Source organism: Dunckerocampus dactyliophorus, chromosome 4, assembly GCF_027744805.1.
Source record: "Dunckerocampus dactyliophorus isolate RoL2022-P2 chromosome 4, RoL_Ddac_1.1, whole genome shotgun sequence".
NCBI classification, from domain to species: domain Eukaryota; kingdom Metazoa; phylum Chordata; class Actinopteri; order Syngnathiformes; family Syngnathidae; genus Dunckerocampus; species Dunckerocampus dactyliophorus.
In genome coordinates this window covers 33,162,539-33,182,088 of record NC_072822.1, presented here as the reverse complement: position 1 = coordinate 33,182,088, position 19,550 = coordinate 33,162,539, and the positions used below count along the sequence as shown (strand labels likewise).

At 42.4% G+C, this 19,550-nt stretch overlaps 1 protein-coding gene across 1 annotated transcript; it reads right to left on the bottom strand.

Moving 5' to 3' along the window:
- Positions 1 to 13,019: 13,019 nt before the first annotated feature.
- Positions 13,020 to 18,834, bottom strand: LOC129179844 (zinc finger and SCAN domain-containing protein 2-like). The gene is made up of 2 exons (XM_054773608.1): positions 17,300 to 18,834; positions 13,020 to 16,297 (listed from the first exon to the last, which is right to left on the bottom strand). The coding sequence occupies exons 1-2, from the start codon at positions 17,475 to 17,477 to the stop codon at positions 15,078 to 15,080; spliced, it is 1,398 nt and encodes a 465-aa protein (XP_054629583.1). The 5' UTR covers positions 17,478 to 18,834; the 3' UTR covers positions 13,020 to 15,077.
- Between the last annotated feature and the right edge of the window lie 716 nt (positions 18,835 to 19,550).

Here is a 19,550-nt window from a genome sequence, read left to right as displayed (position 1 = left end):
CCACATACCGAACAGTTGCTAATAATTGTCGTTGAACACCTCTTCTCAATTCGTCCACGTCCACCATACTTACATTTCCCCCGCAGAGGCTGTGGACGGGTCATTCTTTTGCATTTGTCATTACTAAATGCAATGACATAAAGCAAATGGAAAAGACAAAAACAAAACAGGAAAAGCGACGCCAAAATGGAAAAAAAACAAAGACAATACAGAAATCATTCTTTTGTCTTTGTCTTTACTAAATGCAATGACAAAAAGCAAATGGAAAATACAAATAAAAAACCGGAAAAGCGATGGAAAATTGGAAAAAACAAAGACAAAATGGAAAAAGAATATGCCTACAATTGTATTTTTTTTATGATTGTCTTTGTATTCCCTTTTAATTTTGGCACTCCTGTGATGAGTATACTTATTTTATCCTTAAACAGAGGAAGTATACTTGAAGTTGACTTTTTATAAACTATATTTTATATACTTTAGAACAGCACATTGAAGTATACTTGGCTTATACTGAAAGGGCATAAACAAAAGTCTAAGACCAAGTACATCAATACTAAGACTTACACTTGTACTTTAATACTAAAACTTTTACTTTAGTATACTTTTTACCTCTTTCTACCACAAAGTATTAGTACTTATATCTTGCTCCAAGTGCATAATAAGGTCAGGTCATTGACTTGTGCTTAACATTTCATTTATATATAAATTTTCATTTTCTCCAGTAAGGACTTGATTTCATAGGGCTTTGTTTTTGAAATGTTTGAAAATATATCAAACCTTATGAGTTTGGAAACTCATCGCTCTTTTGAGTCAGCTTTAAGGCGTATTTAATATAAGAACCCACGGTGACACGAGTGTAACAAGCACTTTGAAGGTCCCAGTCTCTTCCTTATAAAGCTTTATGTCTGATTTTAACTTGTTAAGTCCCTAAGGGACACATACTAAACATCCTGGTGTGATGACCATGTGACAGTCATGTGACTGTAGCAGGAAGTGACCTCTCCAAAATGCAGGTCTGGCCTGTGTGCAAATTTCAAGGAAGCAGATAATTTCAAAGAGCTGTTTTTTGATACTACATGTAATTTCAAACACATTTCTTAGGTTCCATGCTTTGATAACATGTCCTAAATTACTTTCAACCTGGTCTGACCATATTTGTTGAAGAATGTAATATCAAAAAAGTAACAGAAATATTGCTGTAACATATATGTCACATCGGCTTTTTAGCCTTAAAATCAGAATGAAGAACCTGATGTGACCCATTTGTCACAATAACAAAAATGTTAATAATCCACCCAATTAATTTAGCTGTTTCAATTATATTAACATGAAATATGTTCTGCTGGTCAATTAAAAGTGTACTGAACAATTACAAACACAAAATAATGTGAAAGTATTTGGTTTGTGTTACAAAACCATCTTTGCAAATCTGTACATCATGTTAACACATTTTTACTATCCTATACTGATCCTACAAAAATTTAAATATGTTATTTTTGTTATTAAATATTATATTATTCCGATTTCATTTGTAGTATGAGAAAGAACACACGCTACACTCTTTATGATGCACTGGAGGCCATTTTGGGAGATGATAGTTAGTTTGAGGGATGTGATGATTGCTCAGATGAAGACCCTGATGACCCTCTTTACAATCCCAATCGTCAAAACAGACAGATTGACGAGTCAAGTGAGTGTGGTGGTTCGGACAGTAGTGAATCAAGTACACCAGATGATGTACCACAACCAAATGAATTCAGGGCAGCAAAATACATCCGTCCTCAGAAAAAAACAAGACACTGTCCATGCCCAAAAACAAGGAACTGAAGAAGGAACTGTCCAAGGGAAAAGGTTTTCTTGGAGGGAGAAACCATTTGAAGCCCCTGAGTGTACATTCAAAGGACCACCTCCAGACAATCTTCATAGTCCTCTGGAGTACTTCAGAAAGTTCATAACACCAGAAATGCGATGTTACTAAAAGGATCAAACAAATTTGTACAGTGTACAAAAATGTCCACATCACAACAATGTTAACAACAGTGTAAAAGACCTGGAAATACTGATTGGCCTCTACCTGTGCATGGCTCTTTGCCAACTGACAGCAAATCGTGCATACTGGGAAAATGACACAAGGTGTCCCATGGTAGCTGACGTCATGTCAAGTAATTGTTTTCAGAACCTGCAGGAAACTCTGCATTTCATTGACAACACTGATGTATCAAACTGGTAAGCCACAGATTCCAGGCAGAGGTTGCCACTAGCCTCATTCTTTGGCAGGCACAAGGAGGCCGCCCATCACTCGATGCCACATTTCTACCACCACCGCTGCCCAAGAGGGTTCGTGCTGGAGATCCAGATGATGTTCTCACTGACCAAGTCGCACATTGGGCTGTGAAATGTGACAAACATAGCTGCTGCAAACTCTGCAAAGTCAATGCAACCACCACTCTCTGTGAGAAATGTGATGTGCGTCTTTGCTTCACTGAGGAACGAAACTGTTTCAAGCCTTACCATGTGACCTAGGCTAAATGGCTGAAGAGACTTACCAGACATAAGAACTGAGAAAATGTTTTGGGCAAGGTGCTGATGATACAACAGTTTCATTTCTCTTCAGCGTTTACGTTTTTTTGAACAATTTATGTTTGTAGGTCTGCAGCTATGGTAGCTTATTGCAAATGTCCCCAAATAAGCGGTGTTATTTATTTTTGATGCATTTGGCATATTTTGTGATGCAAAGCAAAACTGATGAAGAAGTTTGTGAAACCTTGCCATTGAAGTCACAGTTTTTACATACAGTATGTTATGGAAATACAAATAAAAAGGCAGTTTGGTGGCCCCAAGCAGTAAAACTAGTGATGGGAAAATGAAGCTTCATGAAGCACTTGTGATATTTTTGAAAAATTCCACGGCATCTTTAAACCAAGAGTGCCATATAGAGTGTAGTCAAAAAATAACACAAGTGCTTATGAAGCTTCATTTGTTCATCCATCACTTGTAAAAAACGTCAGGTTTACTTATTTTCAAAGAAGGAATATGTTTACCACTAACGCCCAATGTAACAAATATGTAACAACACAGATCTTTGGTAATAAAAAGTGTTATTTTGAAAAAAACTTTAGAAATGTGTTCTATGTGGTCCACTTGGTCTGTGGTATAGCCCAGATAATTTTCCTTTAAGGATAAATGGGTCTGGGTTCTTATGGGTTAAGGAAGTGGTCGGCAACCTGCGGCTCCGGAATGCGGCTCTTTGGCCCCCTTGTTGCAGCTTCCACGCCGAGCTCTGTGATTTATTTTATTTTTTTAACACTGAAGCAGAGGGAATGTGCGTTTTCAAAAAGAGTATGAAGTATCCGACTCACTGCAAGTCCGTGAATGCATCTACACTGTGTCCCGACTGCTGATTGGATGAGCAAGGGAAGTGGCAAGAGGGCCAGTATGATAATAAGATATTCATAACTATGAATTTGTCCTTAAAAAGAAAAACTTCGCAAGAAAATAGAGAGGTTAACTCTGAATGGCCATATTCAGAATTCAAAAGGAATCTAGTATTCTTAGAATAACAGTATGGGCTTTCATGCCAGGGCTAGATAAGCAGATATCACTGTTCACTCGTCTTTTATTTCACAGTGTGCATGGAGCTGTTAGTGTCACATACTGGGAGTCAAAAAAACATACTAGTGGCCTTTTTTGTGTGTGTTATATCATAGTTATCACAACAGAATATCAGTGAATGTTTTGGGTCTACCACTTGATTTTTTTGTTCCACAATGCTCAGGATCTTTCAAAAAATGTAGATTGACTGTCTCAAAACCAAACCTCAGCAGCAATGGCACGCTGCGAGAAGTCTTGCTTATGCAGCTCGACAATCTGACCATGTTGAAAAAGAGAAAGCTTCCTAGCTTTAGCCATCAGGAGGGCATGACAGTGTGAATGCCTGACAAAAAATGCAAATTTTGAGCAGATTTTGGCTTTTATAGCCTGTGGTCTTCAACTTTTCATCAGCCGATAAACAGCCTATTTCACTTTAATTGTTGTTTTCAATAAATTACTTTTTCAATGTACTTTTTGTCTCACTCCCCCTTCTTGCTTTTTCATATTGTAGCTCTACTTAAAACCTCATAAAGATCCAAATGTGCAAAATGCAAATTCTAGCAATTTTTCAGTTGGTCAGTTGATTTTGATCAGGAGTGTACTGGGAACATGTCACTATCTTGCCAACCCTCCTTCACAAACTTTTTTTCCTCTGTGTCTTTTCATGTGATCTACCATGCTGGAATCCTTTACCACACACTGAACAACTAAACGGTTTTTCTCCAGTGTGAGTTGTCATGTGTGATTCCATTTGTGACTTTCGAGAGAATCGATTGTTACAAACAGAACAGCTAAAAGGTTTTTCTCCAGTGTGCGTTCTCATGTGACTTGTAAATTGGGCCTCCAAGAAAATGTATCCCCACAAACTGAACAACTGTATGGTTTTTCCCTAGTGTGAGTTGTCATGTGTGATTCCATGTGTGTCTTTCGAGAGAATCGTTTAGCACAAACTGAACAGCTAAAAGGTTTTTCTCCATTGTGCATTCTCATGTGTGATAGCCTGTGTGAGTTTCGAGAGTATCTTTTGCCACAAACTGAACAACTGAAAGGTTTTTCTGCTGCATGAGTTGCCATGTGTCGCATCAAAGTGGACCTTTGAGTAAATGTACCTGTATTGTCACAAACTGAACAACTAAAAGGTTTTTCTCCCGTGTGTGTCAACATTTGTTGAGTGAAATTGCATTTTAGAGAAAATCTTTCTGAGCAGGTCAAACGTTTGTTTACCATTCTTCTTTTTAGAGCATTCAGAGTGTTTGTTGTCAGTACGAGTCCGCATACCACGTTCACAGTCTGCAACGCTACTCAAAGCTACTTGGGTGTGGTCTTTGTCTTCATCCTCAAGACAGTGTGACGTTGTGGGCTCACTATCTGACAGTGGAGCTAAGAGCTTGTCTGCTTGTGATCCTCCACAGTGGTCTCCATCAGCTTCTCTTGTCATGTGTTGTGGTGAGCTGCTACTGCTGCTGCTTGGAGGCTCCGCCCCTCTGTTCTCTTCACTTGGATTGTGATGAAGCTGTGAGGACTCAGGTGGTTTGTCTTCATGGTCTTCAGTCTTCACAGAGACAAAAGTCAGTGGCAAATTGGTGAGATCAGCCTCCTCCGGCCCAAGAAGACACTCTCCCTTCTGAGTGGTGGAAAGCTCCTCCTCTTCCTCTTTAACATGAAGGGACTGGGGATCCTCTTGCTTCAAAGTGGAGCTCCTCACCAGTAGCTGAGGAGGTGGTTCTTCTTGATGACCAATCAGCTGCTGGACGTCTGCAGGACACAAACAACACAAACATCCTTGGGATGTTCTCCATGTGTACTCATGACAAATATGATACAGTCCAAGGATAAGAGACTTTTGTGATGACGTGGGCCAATATATCCCGCTGGCACATGCACAAAAGGCATGCTCTGACCATCCGATGGGAGCGTATATGTGCAAGAAGGAATGGATTTCCAAACACATCATGCAGATCTATTCATCCCAACCTTCAAAGGTTTTAACACCATCTAATGAAGGTGTTTGCACGTGTTTTAACAAAATTTTGGAGTTGGGTATCGTTGACGTACAGGTGCCGTTTAGGTCCTTTTTGAAATGGTGCAAGTGCTTAAACGGAGCCTGAACCAATAGTTCAAACAATCTAACACATACACATTTTCTCTAAAAACAATGCTTTTCTCCTTTCATAGAATTTAGTGAAATGCAAGTTGAAGAGCACAGTAATGGTTAGAGTCAAATATGTATGTTTGTGTCTGCCTGTCTTATGTTCACTACTTGCTTTGGTCACTAGACGGTGCTGGTGTACACTATATTTTTTGGGGGGAAATAGAAGGAGACTGTGGCATCTTTCCCGTAGTTTTGGGGATTTTTGATCCACTGGACTGGTAATGATGGACACTTTCCCCAGCCGCTTCATCCAGCTCTTCATGGCACATCCCGAGATGTTCCCAGGGCCCGTTGAGAGACATAGTCTCTCCAACGTGCCTCTACCAGTCCGACGTGCCCTTAACACCTCCCCAGGGAGGCGTCCGGGGGGCATCCTGACCAGTTGCCCGAGCCACCTCATCTGGCTCCTCTCAATGCGGAGGAGTTTGTCACCCCATCTCTAAGGGAGAGCCCAAGCACCCTACAGAGGAAGCGCAATTCATCTGCTTGTACGCGCCATCTCATCGGTCACTACCCAAAGCTCATGACCATAGGTGAGGGTAGGAATGTAGATGGACGAGTAAATTGAGAGCTTTGCCTTTCGGCTCAGCTCTCTCTTCAGCACAACGGACCGATGCATCACTGCAGATGTCGCACCAATCCGCCTGTCCATCTCACGTTCCATCTTTCCCTCACTCGTGAACAAGACCCTGAGGTACCTAAACTCCTCCAGTTGGGGCAGGATCTCAGCCACAACCCGGAGATGGCACTCCACCCTTTTCCAGGATCATGGAATCATGGACTCAGACTTGGAGGTGCTGATTCTCATCCCGGCCGTTTCACACTTGGTTGCGAACCCATCCAGTGAGAGATGAAGGTTACGGGTCGATGAAGCCAGCAGGACCACATCATCGGCAAAAAGCAGAGACCCAATCCTGCGACCACCAAACCGGAACCCCTCAACGCCGTGGCTGATCTACAACTTCTGTCCCTAAAAGTAATGAACAGAATCGGTGACAAAGGGCAGCCCTAGCGGAGTCCAACCCTAACCCAAAACGGGTCCAAGTTATTTGCGGCAATGGAACCAAACTCTGACACTGGTCATACAGGGAACAAACCGCCTGAATTGGTGGTCTGGTACCCCATATTCCCTGAGTACAGTAGATGCCCCTACAACGTAAATAATCCGTTCCAAGAACCTTTATGTTATAGGGATTTTATGTTATAGGAAGCGTAAAATACATGTAAATAGCCTAATCCGTTCCAAGATCTTCCCAAACTCACACCTTTGGGCCTTCAAAATATTCAAAGTCCACCAAATATGGTGGGAAAATATAAGAAAACAGCATAAACATAGTAGAGTAACATTCCAATATAAAATAAGGTAAATAAGGTATAATGGTCGATGGGGAACAGCTGTATAGTCTAGCAACATCACTTCATTTCATACCACCGTCATGCTTCTGGATCATTTCCTGCTTTGTTTCGATCGACAACTTTTCCCTTTTTTTCTTCTCACTTACACTTTGTTTAGGGCCCATGACTACGGTAATTTTAACACAAAGAAAAGTAAACAAATTAAACAGAGATTTCAATGCGTGCAAACTAGTTTAAGGGCGACTACGATGAGGAACAGAGCAGCATGTCTCTCATAAACACACCGACGCGCTGGATTAGTCAGCCAATGAAATGAGAGCGTAGGCGGTGCTCCGATAATCAGCCAATGAGAGCATGAAGCGTCAAAATTTCTGCATAACTTCCTGTTTCTTTTCGATCGACAACTTGGTCCAACGATTTGTTTTTTCACAGGGGTCTATTGAGCTAAAGCAAGGTAAGGCTATCTTATTTATAGAGCACAATTCATACACAAGGTAATTCAAAGTGCTTTACAGAAAAGAAAGTAGAATCACTTCCTTAAATCATTCCATAAAAACATAAAATCATTGTATAAAATTCCATAAATCATTCCATTAAGAAAAAGATTAAAAATGAAGAGTTCAGATCAAATACTTTCAGTTGTTCACATGCACAGTTGAATAGAAGTGTTTTCAGCCTGGATTTCAACATTGCCAAAGTGGAGGAGTGTCGCACATCTTCTGGAAGATTGTTCCAGATTTTGGCAGCATAAAACTGAAACGCAGCCTCACCGTGTTTAGTCTATAGTGTCGTGTTTAGTCCGCAGGAGACCCGTTCCTGAGCTTCTCAGAGCTTGAGATGGTTCCTGTGGCTCTAACATGTCAGAGATGTACTTTGGCCATTTAGACCATGAAGAGACTTGTAAACAAGCAGAGCTGTTTTAAAGTCTATTCTCTGAGTGACAGGAAGCTAGAGCAGACACCTAGAGTACTTACTGTATGGCCATAATTCCTGTATCTAGTCAGGACTCGAGCAGCGGCATTCTGGATGTCCTGCAGCTGTTTTATTGCTCTTTTAGAGAGCCCGGTGAGTCCACCCTGCTGGAGACAAAGTCCATTATTACCCCTGGATTTCTAACCTGATGATTAGGTTTTCGAGAAAGAATCTCAAGATAACTAATAGCACTTTATCTTTGTTTCTGTGGGCCAAAAACAATGATTTTAGTTTTGTCTGAGTTTAGCTGGAGAAAGTTGTTTTGCATCCACACACTGATCTGTTTGAAGCAGTGACAAAGTAAATCTGCAGGACCATGTTCACCGTAAGAGTGAGTGTGGTCTGCATAGTTGTGGTAGGACATGTTGCAGCTGTGTATTAGCTGGTCTACAGATTGAACAATAGTGGTCCCTGGAATGACCCCTGGGGAAGCCCACAGGTCATAGCCATTTGGTCTGAGACACAGTTACCAATTCCAACAAAGTACTTCCTGTCCTCCAGATAGGACTGAACCAGTTTAGACCAGTAACAGAGATTCCCACCCAGTTTTCTAACCTCTGTAATAAGATCACATGGCACATGACACATCACTGTGTCAAAGGCAGCTACTCTTACTCACCTAGAACCTGTTTGTCATGGGCATAAAAGCACCAGAGAACTTAGCTCCTACGATCATCAGGCCACAAAAACTCCTCCACCACAATAAGGTTGTAGCTCAGGGAGGCATCAGACAGGTCTTCTGGAAGCAAAGTTTGAACAGGACACTACAATCATATAACTACACTACTACTTCAGTTTTGGTTTATGTCCGAAATTTACCAAAAAATGTTGCCTTGGTTAGCGTACCATATGGCACACGTAAGAAATTGTTATATTTGTGCTTGGCTTGTGTCATAGACATAGATAGACGCCGCAGCGAGTGCTGAGCCGTACGTCAACATCCCTGCCATATTGGATGTGTCAAGGCTGTGCTTTAAATGAATTCAAGTCAATGTACTTACTTTTATAAAGCACCTTTCTACAAAGACATTGAAGTTAATCCCTCTCGTTTATACATTCACACACACACTAATAATTGGCAAACTGTTACGCATAAAGAAATATCACAATCAAATTGTACAAAGACAAACAATCACATTATCCTAGTTTTGCAATGGGCTGCTCGTGTGAGTAACTAACTTCGTTGTTGTCCACTTTTGAAGTGTTTAAACTTGTCCTATTTTAGTATCCACAAATTAAAACAAATTCATTTTATTTGCACCAAACAGCACGAACGAACATAAAAAGAATTAGACTATTTTGGTTTAATTCGGAAAATGCCTGACGCCATCACCTGATTATGTCACTGGAAAATTAAATCTTGAATAATTCTAAATGTATGATAGAACAAACGTTCATTTTGCACAAAACCGCACAAACGCAGCACTGACAAATTGCACTATTTGACTAGTTTTGAGCACTGATCTGTATTATATATCTGGATAGCTCATTGGCGATGACTTGTGAAGGCAAACGGCCGCCATATTGCTACTCGCAAGAAACACTTCTCGGCAAGCTTTTGCATTCGTGGTGAACTTATTTTATTAATTCAGATTGGACACAAATTTTGCCTTAAGATGCCTGCATGTGCAGCTATTAACTGCACAAATCGCCAGTTCAAAGGCTGTGGACGAACATTTCACCTGTAAGTATGATTGAAATGTAGATTTATGATTGATCATTTAAGGGTTTTGCACAGTCGATGTCAGGATTAGCTTGCTGCTCTGCTGCCCTCTTCTGTTCTTTCGTTGCAGTTTATCCTCCTCACCTCCTGGGGCCCTAATTGACGCACCTGCAGCTCATCTGGCACCTTTCTTAAACCTCTAGCAGACACCCGTTTGGTGCCAGATATTTGCCAAGCTTGCCAAATCAGGCTCCTCAGCTCCAGTCGTGCTAACCTAGAACGTGCTATTGCTAATCCTGCCATCTCCCTGTCCGTTTATTCACCGGCAGCGTGAGTGTTTTTCTGTTTAGCGTCGTACCTGCTTGGTGTTCAGCAGTGTCTTTTTGTTCTTGGACTTTAGCAGTTTATTCTGCCTGGTTTTCGGCAGCTCCCTTAGTTATTAGTTACCTCTTTTTCCCCGTGTGCTATCCGGGTGATTTTGTGTTTTGTATTCCATCTTTTGCTATTTATTACTCCTGCTGTTTGTAATAAATAGTCTTTCTACCACATCCTGCTCTCGCGTCTTGGGATCCGAGTTCCAACTTCTGCCGAACCCTAACAGTCGATTTCTCAGATATTTTCGATCGTGTAAAATTCCTCAAATTAAATGTATGTCCAGAATTGATACGTTTATATAGCTCTATAATAGCTAAGAGGACATTTACATACTAAAAGGATTTATTCATGTGATATGTTCTGGAAAATATTACTGATGTATGTTTGAGATTGCAAACAACGTATTGTCTTACCCAAAGCATATGGTTTTGTTTCAGTGTTGTTTTTTTCTGTGTGTGTGTGTGTGTGTGTTTATGGATATTATACATTATGGTTATCACATATTATTCCTGTGGTTTTTGTTCAAATACATTTCTATATCAGTAAAGAGGTTATTTCTATTTCATAACACAAACAAAAAAATCTGCAAAATGTTAAATGATTTTAAAACTTGTCCAAAGTCACTCTCTTTTATGATTCATATTTTGTACAGACGAGAGCATAGTGAATTGTATGAAAGTAAGAATAAAAAGTCAAGGTTTATGACCATGGATTTTAGTGTAAAAAAGGATAGGATATGCAGTTCAAATGAAAATCTCTTTCTAGAGGAGTAAAACTATCATTGCTATAGGGGAGTGCTGAGCCAGGGTGCACAGTAGAATTTTGTCCCAAGGGCAATGAGAATTGGAAGGGGAAAAGTACATTTAATATAGCCAAAAGATAGAGAATAATGTAACAAATCGTTTTTAAGGGACGAAGGTTGCGTTACTTGAAGGAACGGCCTTTTTCTTCTTCAATGGTTTTACGACAGCCAAGGGCCAATGACGCCACACTGCTGCCATCTTGCGGCGGTATCGCAGACTGCTCGAGATAAAGAGCTGATGAAGGAAGGCTTTATAAATAGCTCTTATGATGTTTTCAATAAAAGCTGAGGCAATGTAATGTTCAGCCAGACAGCTAGCTAAACATTCATTCATTAATTCATTGGCTAGCTAGGTGGCTAATGTGCTATCTGTTGTAGCATGGAACAATAAATCCAAAGGGTAGTCTTTTATTGCAGCATCACTACGAACTTTAGAATAATAATATGGCTTTTTGTGCCAAATTGCTTGCTAAACAACAATGGTTGTCTATGGTCAGCTGTGTGCCATGTGCAAAGAGCTATCTGATAGCTATCACTGTCGGCAAAACATATCATACTCCTCATAACACATTACCAGTCAATGTTATTAATGTTGTAAATACAGTCAAACTTGTCTATAGCGGCCACTAGAGGGAGTCTGCAAAAGTGGCCGCTATAGACAGGTTGGCGTCCAGTTTGAATGTTGACCAGTAGAGGAAAAAAAAGGGGGGGGGAAATAATAATGTTGACCAGTAGAGGGCACTGTGGGACTGTGGATACTAGGCTTGTTATTATCATGGTTCATGGTTCATGGTTTTAATCCTGAACATGCATGAGTCAAACAGTAGCACATCACATAGTACAATTCACAATTTAGCATTTCCAAAAAGGAGTAGGAAGAAGCAAAGCTTATTTAATCCTACCCCTCATCAGTTGCAATACATTTATTCACCTCTTGTTCTTCCAAGTGTACTTTGTAGGTCCACATGACAATGTAGTGCAATCATAGCCAAGGTTTTTACTTACTAAAAGGAAGCTAGAGGCTTAATAATAACTGATAGAATATATCCACCACCCACAGAACAAAGCTGTGCTAGTAATGTCTTACGCTTGTTTTTAATATTTTACTTTTTATACGGCAGAGTGTCATTACAGCTTTAGTTCATCAGGAAGTGACGGGAAGTGACGGTGGGCGTCCCGAGCAGGAGAGCTAGGCTCAGTGCTAGCTGTGAGTTTCGAGAGAGTTGGGAAGTGTGTTTATGTTGGCGTGGATGTAAAGTCCTGCAGTGTTCTCCGCTGTTAATAAAGCCATTAAAGTGCATCGCCGACGTGAGTCTCTCCTTCCCCACAACAAGCGGCATTACAGTATTGACACACATTGTGCACATTGTCTCACACCAGGAAATAAACGGTATCACTTGTTACAGGCATTGGCTGGACAGCTATGTAGTGGGGCTTGTTTAACCTTTGCCTTGTGGGCAAGCAGGAAGGAGAGACGATGCTGAGAGATGTGTGTGTGTTCTGAGCTGCTGTCTGGTGGCCGCGTTCAATAAATAAAGTTGGCAGAAGCAACAGGAGAAGTTTGCTTCGGAGCTAAATAACACTGACAAGTTAACAGACTAGTAGCGAACGGAAAAGAAGACGACTTTTTTTGTGTCGAATACAGAAGATTGATCAAAAATAACATGAGTACATTCTAAAATACTTCAATAAAGTACAACCGAACTCAGTTTTGGCCCCGCTGCCGCATGCATGCTAGCGTATGTTTTTTTTTATTGTAGCATCGCTGGGAGCACGTCCTGTTCCCAGCCTACTTTGCGGTAATGTTTTGGTGCAAATGCTCTTAAAGTTACATGTTTGACCAGGAAATAGCAAGCTCAAAAGAAGACGGCTTTTTTATGTGGAACAACTGACAGTTTGTGTGGATCTTGTGAATGATTGTGACTGAGCTAGGACTCTGTAATTAAAGTCTACACACGACGGCTTCATTGATTGAAAACCGAAACGTTTCGTGCATGGAGCTTCTACTTGAGTCGGTAATTTGGCCGCTATATGCGGTCAGATATTGACCAAGGGGGACAAAATGGGTGGCCGCTGGCCGCGTTGGACAGGTGACTGCTATACACAGGGTCTATAACATGTAAATTTGCTGGGGGGGATTTTTCGGTGGCTGCTATAGGCAGGTGGCCGTTCTATAAAGGTGGCCGCTAAGACAGGTTTGACTGTATGTCACTTTCTTGGCGTACGTCCATGGCTGTGCTTGTTTGCACCTGGTTGCCGTGTCACCAGTAAGTCTTCTACACTTGCTGTCACTCGTCTTTCTAACCTATCTTGCAGTGCATCTGTCAGTTTCAGTAAATCTGTATTTTTTCACTAGATCTATTCTAGGAATCTGAGAATCATAGTATGGGCTTTCATGCCAGGGCTAGATAAGCAGAGATCCCTGCTCACTGCTCTTTTATTTTGCAGTGTGCCTCGAGCCGTCAGTGTCACGTACTGACGTATGTCATATCAGTTATCACAAAACAATATCAGTGAATGTTATTGTTGTGAATGTCACTTTCTTGGCTCTGCTGTCAGGTTCATGACTGCATGTGTTTGAATCTGGTTCCTGGAACGTGTTCTGGTCGTGATGTCACAGCCAAGACGGCGTCGGTTCAGAAAACTTGCTTGGGGGGTCTCAAAATCACCACTTCATTTCCACACCTGTTTCATCGTTGTTTATTTATCTTTGACAGCAGCATGACAAAAATGTAAATAGCATAACAATACATATTTGATACTGATTGCATTAGTTATCTATTGTATGGATGAATGTCAGAAAGACCACCCAAAGTTTTTTTGGTTCCAATTATGTCTCTGCTGCTCATTGAATTTCACACATCATCGTTTGTGTTATTCTGATCTGAGTTTGACCCCAACCCTTTTGGCTTTTTTTCCTCCGTGTCTTCTCATGCTGTCCTTACGAGTGAATTCTTGACCACAAACTCAACAACTAAAAAGTTTTTCTCCAGTGTGAGTTCTCATGTGTTTTGCCAAATTGGACTTCAAGGAAAATGTTTCCCCACAAACTGAACTGTAACGTTTTTCTCTGTTGTGAGGTGCCATGTGTGATTCCATGTGTGACTTTCGAGAGAATCCTTTGTCACAAACTGAACAACTAAAAGGTTTTTCTCCCATGTGTGTCAACATTTGTTGAGTCAAATTGCATTTTAGAGAAAATCTTTCTGAGCAGGTCATACGTTTTTTTACCGGTCTTCTTTTTAGAGCATTCAGAGTGTTTTTATTGTCAGTGTGAGTCCTCATGTCACCTTCACAGTCTGCATCACTACTTGCTTTGGTCACTAGAGGATGCTGGGGCCTATTGCACAAAACTAGGATACAGAAATCCTGGACAAATTACTAATCTGAGCTCAACCAACCCAAAGCAAGAGTTTATAGCAGGGGTGTCAAACTCGTGCCATGGAGGGCCGAGACACTGCAGGTTTTCTTTCCAGCCAGTCACTAAAGCAGGTGATTTTAATGATCAACACCTTCAGTTTCAGGGGAGGAGCTCATCAATTAAATCACCTGCTGAAGAAACTGGTTGGACAGAAAACCTGCAGCGTCTGGGCACTCCGGGGCACGAGTTTGACACATGTGGTTTATAGGCTTAATTGGCTGCACAAAGCCCAAGGCAGGATGAGTAGACACTGATTAACCCAACCAGGTGAAACCAATCCCGGATAGTGCGGAGTCACAGAGTCACCGATTCACCATGGCAACAAGAGTGGCATACTTTCCCCCGACGGAAGCGGAAATCCTCATAGAGGCAGAGAGCAAGACGAGGTGTGGTAGCTTGGAGTTAGAAGGGAGTAGGAGGTGGCGCAACACAATGTCGCGGGTAGCGGTTCCTGAGCTGAACGAGGACGTGTGGAAGGACAATCAGCAACATTGCATGTAGTTTTTTTTCTTAACTGAGACGGTCTACATTTCAATGGGGTTGAGAAGTTCATTGTGAGCTGTGCTGTTACTCTGCTTGCAAAATAAAGAGTTACCTCTTTCTCACCGACTCCTGAGTGCATCACTTGGCAACTTCACACAGCTACACTATACTTGACTACCATCTAGTGGTTCAAATGTGACACGACACAACGAATTAATGAAAAAACAATATTACTGATTATTGACGATAACTTATATCACAATTATCGACCAGCAAAATTTGTTATCGTGACAGGCCTCTTTTTATCTGACGCTGACTCCAACCCTTCTCTACAAGCTCTTTTTCCTCTGTGTCTTCTCACGTGATGTACCATGCTGTCCTTACGAGTGAATTCTTGACCACACATTGAACAACTAAAAGGTTTTTCTCCAGTGTGCGCTGTCATGTGTCTTGTCATAGAGGACTTTAAAGAAAATTTATTGCCACAAACTGAACAACTGAAAGGTTTTTCTCCAGTGTGAGTTTTCGTGTGTCTTTTCAAATAGTACCTTAAAGTAAATTTATCACCACATACTGAACAACTGTAAGGTTTTTCTCCAGTGTGACTTTTCATGTGTCTTTTCAAATAGTACCTTAAAGAAAATTTATCACCACAAACTGAACAACTGTATGGTTTTTCTCTAGTGTGAGTTGCCATGTGTGATTCCATGTTTGACTTTCGAGAGAATCGTTTGTCACAAACTGAACAGCTAAAAGGTTTTTCTCCAGTGTGAATTGTCATGTGTTGTTTCAAAGTGGACCTTTGAGTAAATGTATTGTCACAAACTGAACAAGTAAAAGGTTTTTCTCCCGTATGCGTCAACATTTGTTGAGTCAAATTGCATTTTAGAGAAAATCTTTCTGAACAGGCCAAACGTTTTTTACCTGTCTTCTTTTTAGAGCATTCAGAGTGTTTGTTGTCAGTCTGAGTCCTCATATCACCTTCACAGTCTGTATCGCTGCTCAAAGCTTCTTGGGTGTGGTCCCAGTCTCCATCCTCAGGAGAGTGTGACGTTGTGTTGTCATTATCTGACAGTGGATCTAAGAGCTTGTCTGCTTGTGATCCTCCACAGTGGTCTCCATCAGCTTCTGTTGCCATGTGTTGTGGTGAGCTGCTGCTCCTTGGAGGCTCCGCCCCTCTGTTCTCCTCATTTGGATTGTGATGAAGCTGTGAAGAATCAGATGGTTTGTGTTCATGCTCTTCAGTCTTCACAGAGACGCCAGTTGGTGGCAACTTGGTGAGATGAGCCTCATCCGGCCCTGGAAGACACTCTCCCTCCTGAGTGGTCGAAAGCTCCTCCTCTTCTTCCTTAATGTGAGGGGCCTGGGGATACTCTTCCTCTTTAATGTGAGGGGGCTGAGGCTCCCCCTGCTTGAAAGTGGAGCTCCTCACCTGTGGCTGAGGGAGAGGTTCTTCTTGACGACCAATCAGCTGCTGGACGTCTGCGAGACACAAACAACACAAACATCCATGAGATGTTCTCCTGGAGCTCGCTACACACTTTTGTGTACTCAGACATGACAAATATTAGCAGTCCAATGAGCAGAACTTTTGTGATGACGTGGGTCAATATATCCCACTGGGGAGATTGAGCGCATGCACAAAAGGCATGCTGTGACCATTCCATGGGAGCGTATATGTATTCTATTTTGATTTAATTTAGTGAAATGCAAGTTAAAGAGGACAGTAATTGTTAGAGCCAAATGTGTATGTTGTGTCTGCATGTCTTTTATGTTCACTACTTGCTTTGATCACTAGAGGGTGTTGTCGTTTGGGGGGAAATAAAAAGGGGCTGTGGCATCTACTGTATCTGGTTGTTGGTTGGATTTTTATTTTACACATTTGATGCACTGGACTGGTAATGATGGATTTTAATGGATACCAGCAAAGCCAGAAGTATGATTTTAAATGAAATATATGAGAATGAGGTCTGTGATTGACTTGATCCACACATCAGACAAGTCTTCCGGTAGCAAAGTAGCATCTGTTTTACAGCTTGAACAGGACATTACAATCATATAATTAGGTTTATGTTCGAAATTTACCAAAAATTTTCCCTTGGTTAGCTTCCGATATGGCACACGTCACAAACGTGCGTTTGTGCTTGGTTTGTTTATTCAGCCATCTTGGATCACATGAACAAGGCAACCATGCTAAACAATAAACCCTCGCCGTCCGTGAATTCTGTCCGTGCATTTTTACCTGAGTTAAAGAGCTAAATAAGCCGCTACGGGTGCAATAAGGTTTTGAGTGGTAGCAACTTAACAAAGAGGGTGAAAAGGGCTGTTGATTTCAAGAAAAACTCTAGCGCAAAGCATCAAGATGGCGTCCATGTTGCCCATCTTGCCAGGATGTGCAGGTAGACGGCATCAACAATAAAATCACATTTTCAACCACACGTGCAGTATACAGTGTGCTATAAAGGACAAGGACAGTGAAAATACCTTCAATGTGTAACACAATGTGAGTCTTGCTAACAGCTCCCTGCTTTTGTCGATGTAACTCCTTCTCCTCTCTCGTTCGGGAAAGTTCCTCCTCATACGACGCTATCGTTCTTTCAACCAGCGCCAATATTTCATCGGCTGCAGCCATGAGTCGCTCCTTAACCAACTCTTTCAACATTTTCAATGCTTGTTTACTCGATGGAACTGCGTCGACTTCTCCCTTTGCCTGGCGTCTGACTTGAAACGTTGCTAATGGCCGCCTTTTTCTTCTTCGATGGTTTTACGACAACTAAGGGCCCACGACGTCACACTGCTGCCATCTTGCGGCGGTATCGCAGACTGCTCGAGATAAAGCGCTGATGAAGGAAGGCTTTGTAAATAGCTGTTGTGATGTCAATACAATTTGAGGCAATGTCATATTCAGCTATACAGCTAGCCAAACATTCATTCATTCATTGACTAGCTAGGTGGCTAATGTGCTATCCATTGTAGCAAGCTCTGAGGGCTGGGGTTAGTTGGCATTACCTCATAATCACCATTGCTCCCAGGTTCACTCTGACCCGGAGTGATAGCACCTGACAGGGTCCCAGCCATGGGCAAATGGCACTAGTACGAATAGATAGAGATGGCTTAACATGTCAGAGATGTACTTTGGCCATCTAGACCGTGAAAAGACTTGTACACAAGCAGAGCTGTTTTAAAAGTCTATGCTCTGAGCGACAGGAAGCCAGTGCAGAGACCTGAGTAGTGGTCTAATATGCTCATATTTACTGGTTCTAGTCGTGACTTGAGCAGCAGCATTCTGGATGTACTGCAGCTGTTTTACAGCTCAACTTATTGGGCTGTCCCGACAGAGTAGGCAGTGAAAACCTGGGTGATTTTCCCTCGGCCCTGGCTTCCAAGTCTCATCCCTTCGAGGGGGAGGCTTAACCCTTTGCACAGAGTAGCCAGGTAGGGAGGTGTGCGCACTTGAAACAGGAGAAGCTTGGTCTTGCACCACCTAATTGGGTTTAGACATGGTGTTGTCAAGAAAAGTTGTTTTCAGCTATCCAGCTAACTAAACATTCATTCATTCATTCTTTGAATATGAAGGATTTTGTCACCTTTGGTTGGTTATCTTTAATGCTTCTAAACAAGTCTCAGAAACAATAGCTCAATTTCAACAGTTAAATGTGCCAGTAAGAATGACACACTCGGGGACTCGCCTTCCGCACAAGGGCAGGAGCAAATCCGAGGCACTTCAGGTCAGATGTGCTTTTAGCATGTTAGCATTAGTAGCATGCTAACATTAGCATACTATAATTTTTATATATTAATGGATAGACACATATGAACACTTAGCACTATCATGCTAGGTGTTAGTATGCTAACACAAGCCCACTAAGTCCATAAAAGCAGGCGTACACACACCGTGGTCGCCCCCCCATCATCCCAGGTGGTGAGGAGGAAAACAGGTGAGGAGGAAAGCCAGCAAATGGGCAAACGGGAGGGCCAACCGGCGGGCAGCAGGGCAACCGACCACACCACATCAGAGCCCAGAAGGCGAGACCAGCAGCAGTCCCCCCCAATCCCAGAACAAACAGCGCACCCCCCACGCACCGGAGCAACACCCCCAACAAGCACGCAGACAGACAGTGGGGAAGCAAACACGCGGACAACAGCCCAGCAAAAGCACAAAGACAGGCAGCGACAAACGCCCAAGCGCCCGGCAGAGCACCATGCCCCCTGCAGCCTGGCCCCAAGCCGCACGCTCCCCACTACCCACCCCATCACATAGCCCCCCCCCCCAGGCAGCCACCACGGCGGCATGCAGGCTACCATTAGCACGGGCCCCGCCACCCGGAGACCCCCCCGCCGCAAGCCCTGGCATCAACCAGCTCCAACGGGCCCTCCCTGGGAAGGGCAGGCGAACCGGACAAAAATGCACCACAGGCCAGGCCAGGCGAGCCATCGTGCCGCGACGGCCAGCGGACAGGTCCACTCCTTCCGCCTTTTGTAGACGTCCACCTCAGACCATCGGCGCCAGTCTCTCCCAAGATAACTTTCTCCTGCATTCTTTGACCAAGCTTGTGTGACGCCAGCGGGTGATAGTAGGAGCTTTCGCTGACGCGATGACACTTTTTCCTGCACAAACAGGACGTTATCGTTCTTTCAAACAGCACCAAACTCCTTCACCAACTCTTTCAACATTTTCAATGTTTGTCGACTCGATGGAACTGCGTCGCCTTCGCCCTTTTGTCTGCCATCTGTC

Coding starts and splice junctions, on each gene's coding strand:
- LOC129179844 (XM_054773608.1), bottom strand. CDS start 17,477: ATGTTGAAAGAGTTGGTTAAGGAGCGACTCATGGCTGCAGCCGATGAA. Junction 16,298..17,299: donor CATTGTGTTACACATTGAAG/GTATTTTCACTG, acceptor TGTGTCTCGCAG/ACGTCCAGCAGCTGATTGGT.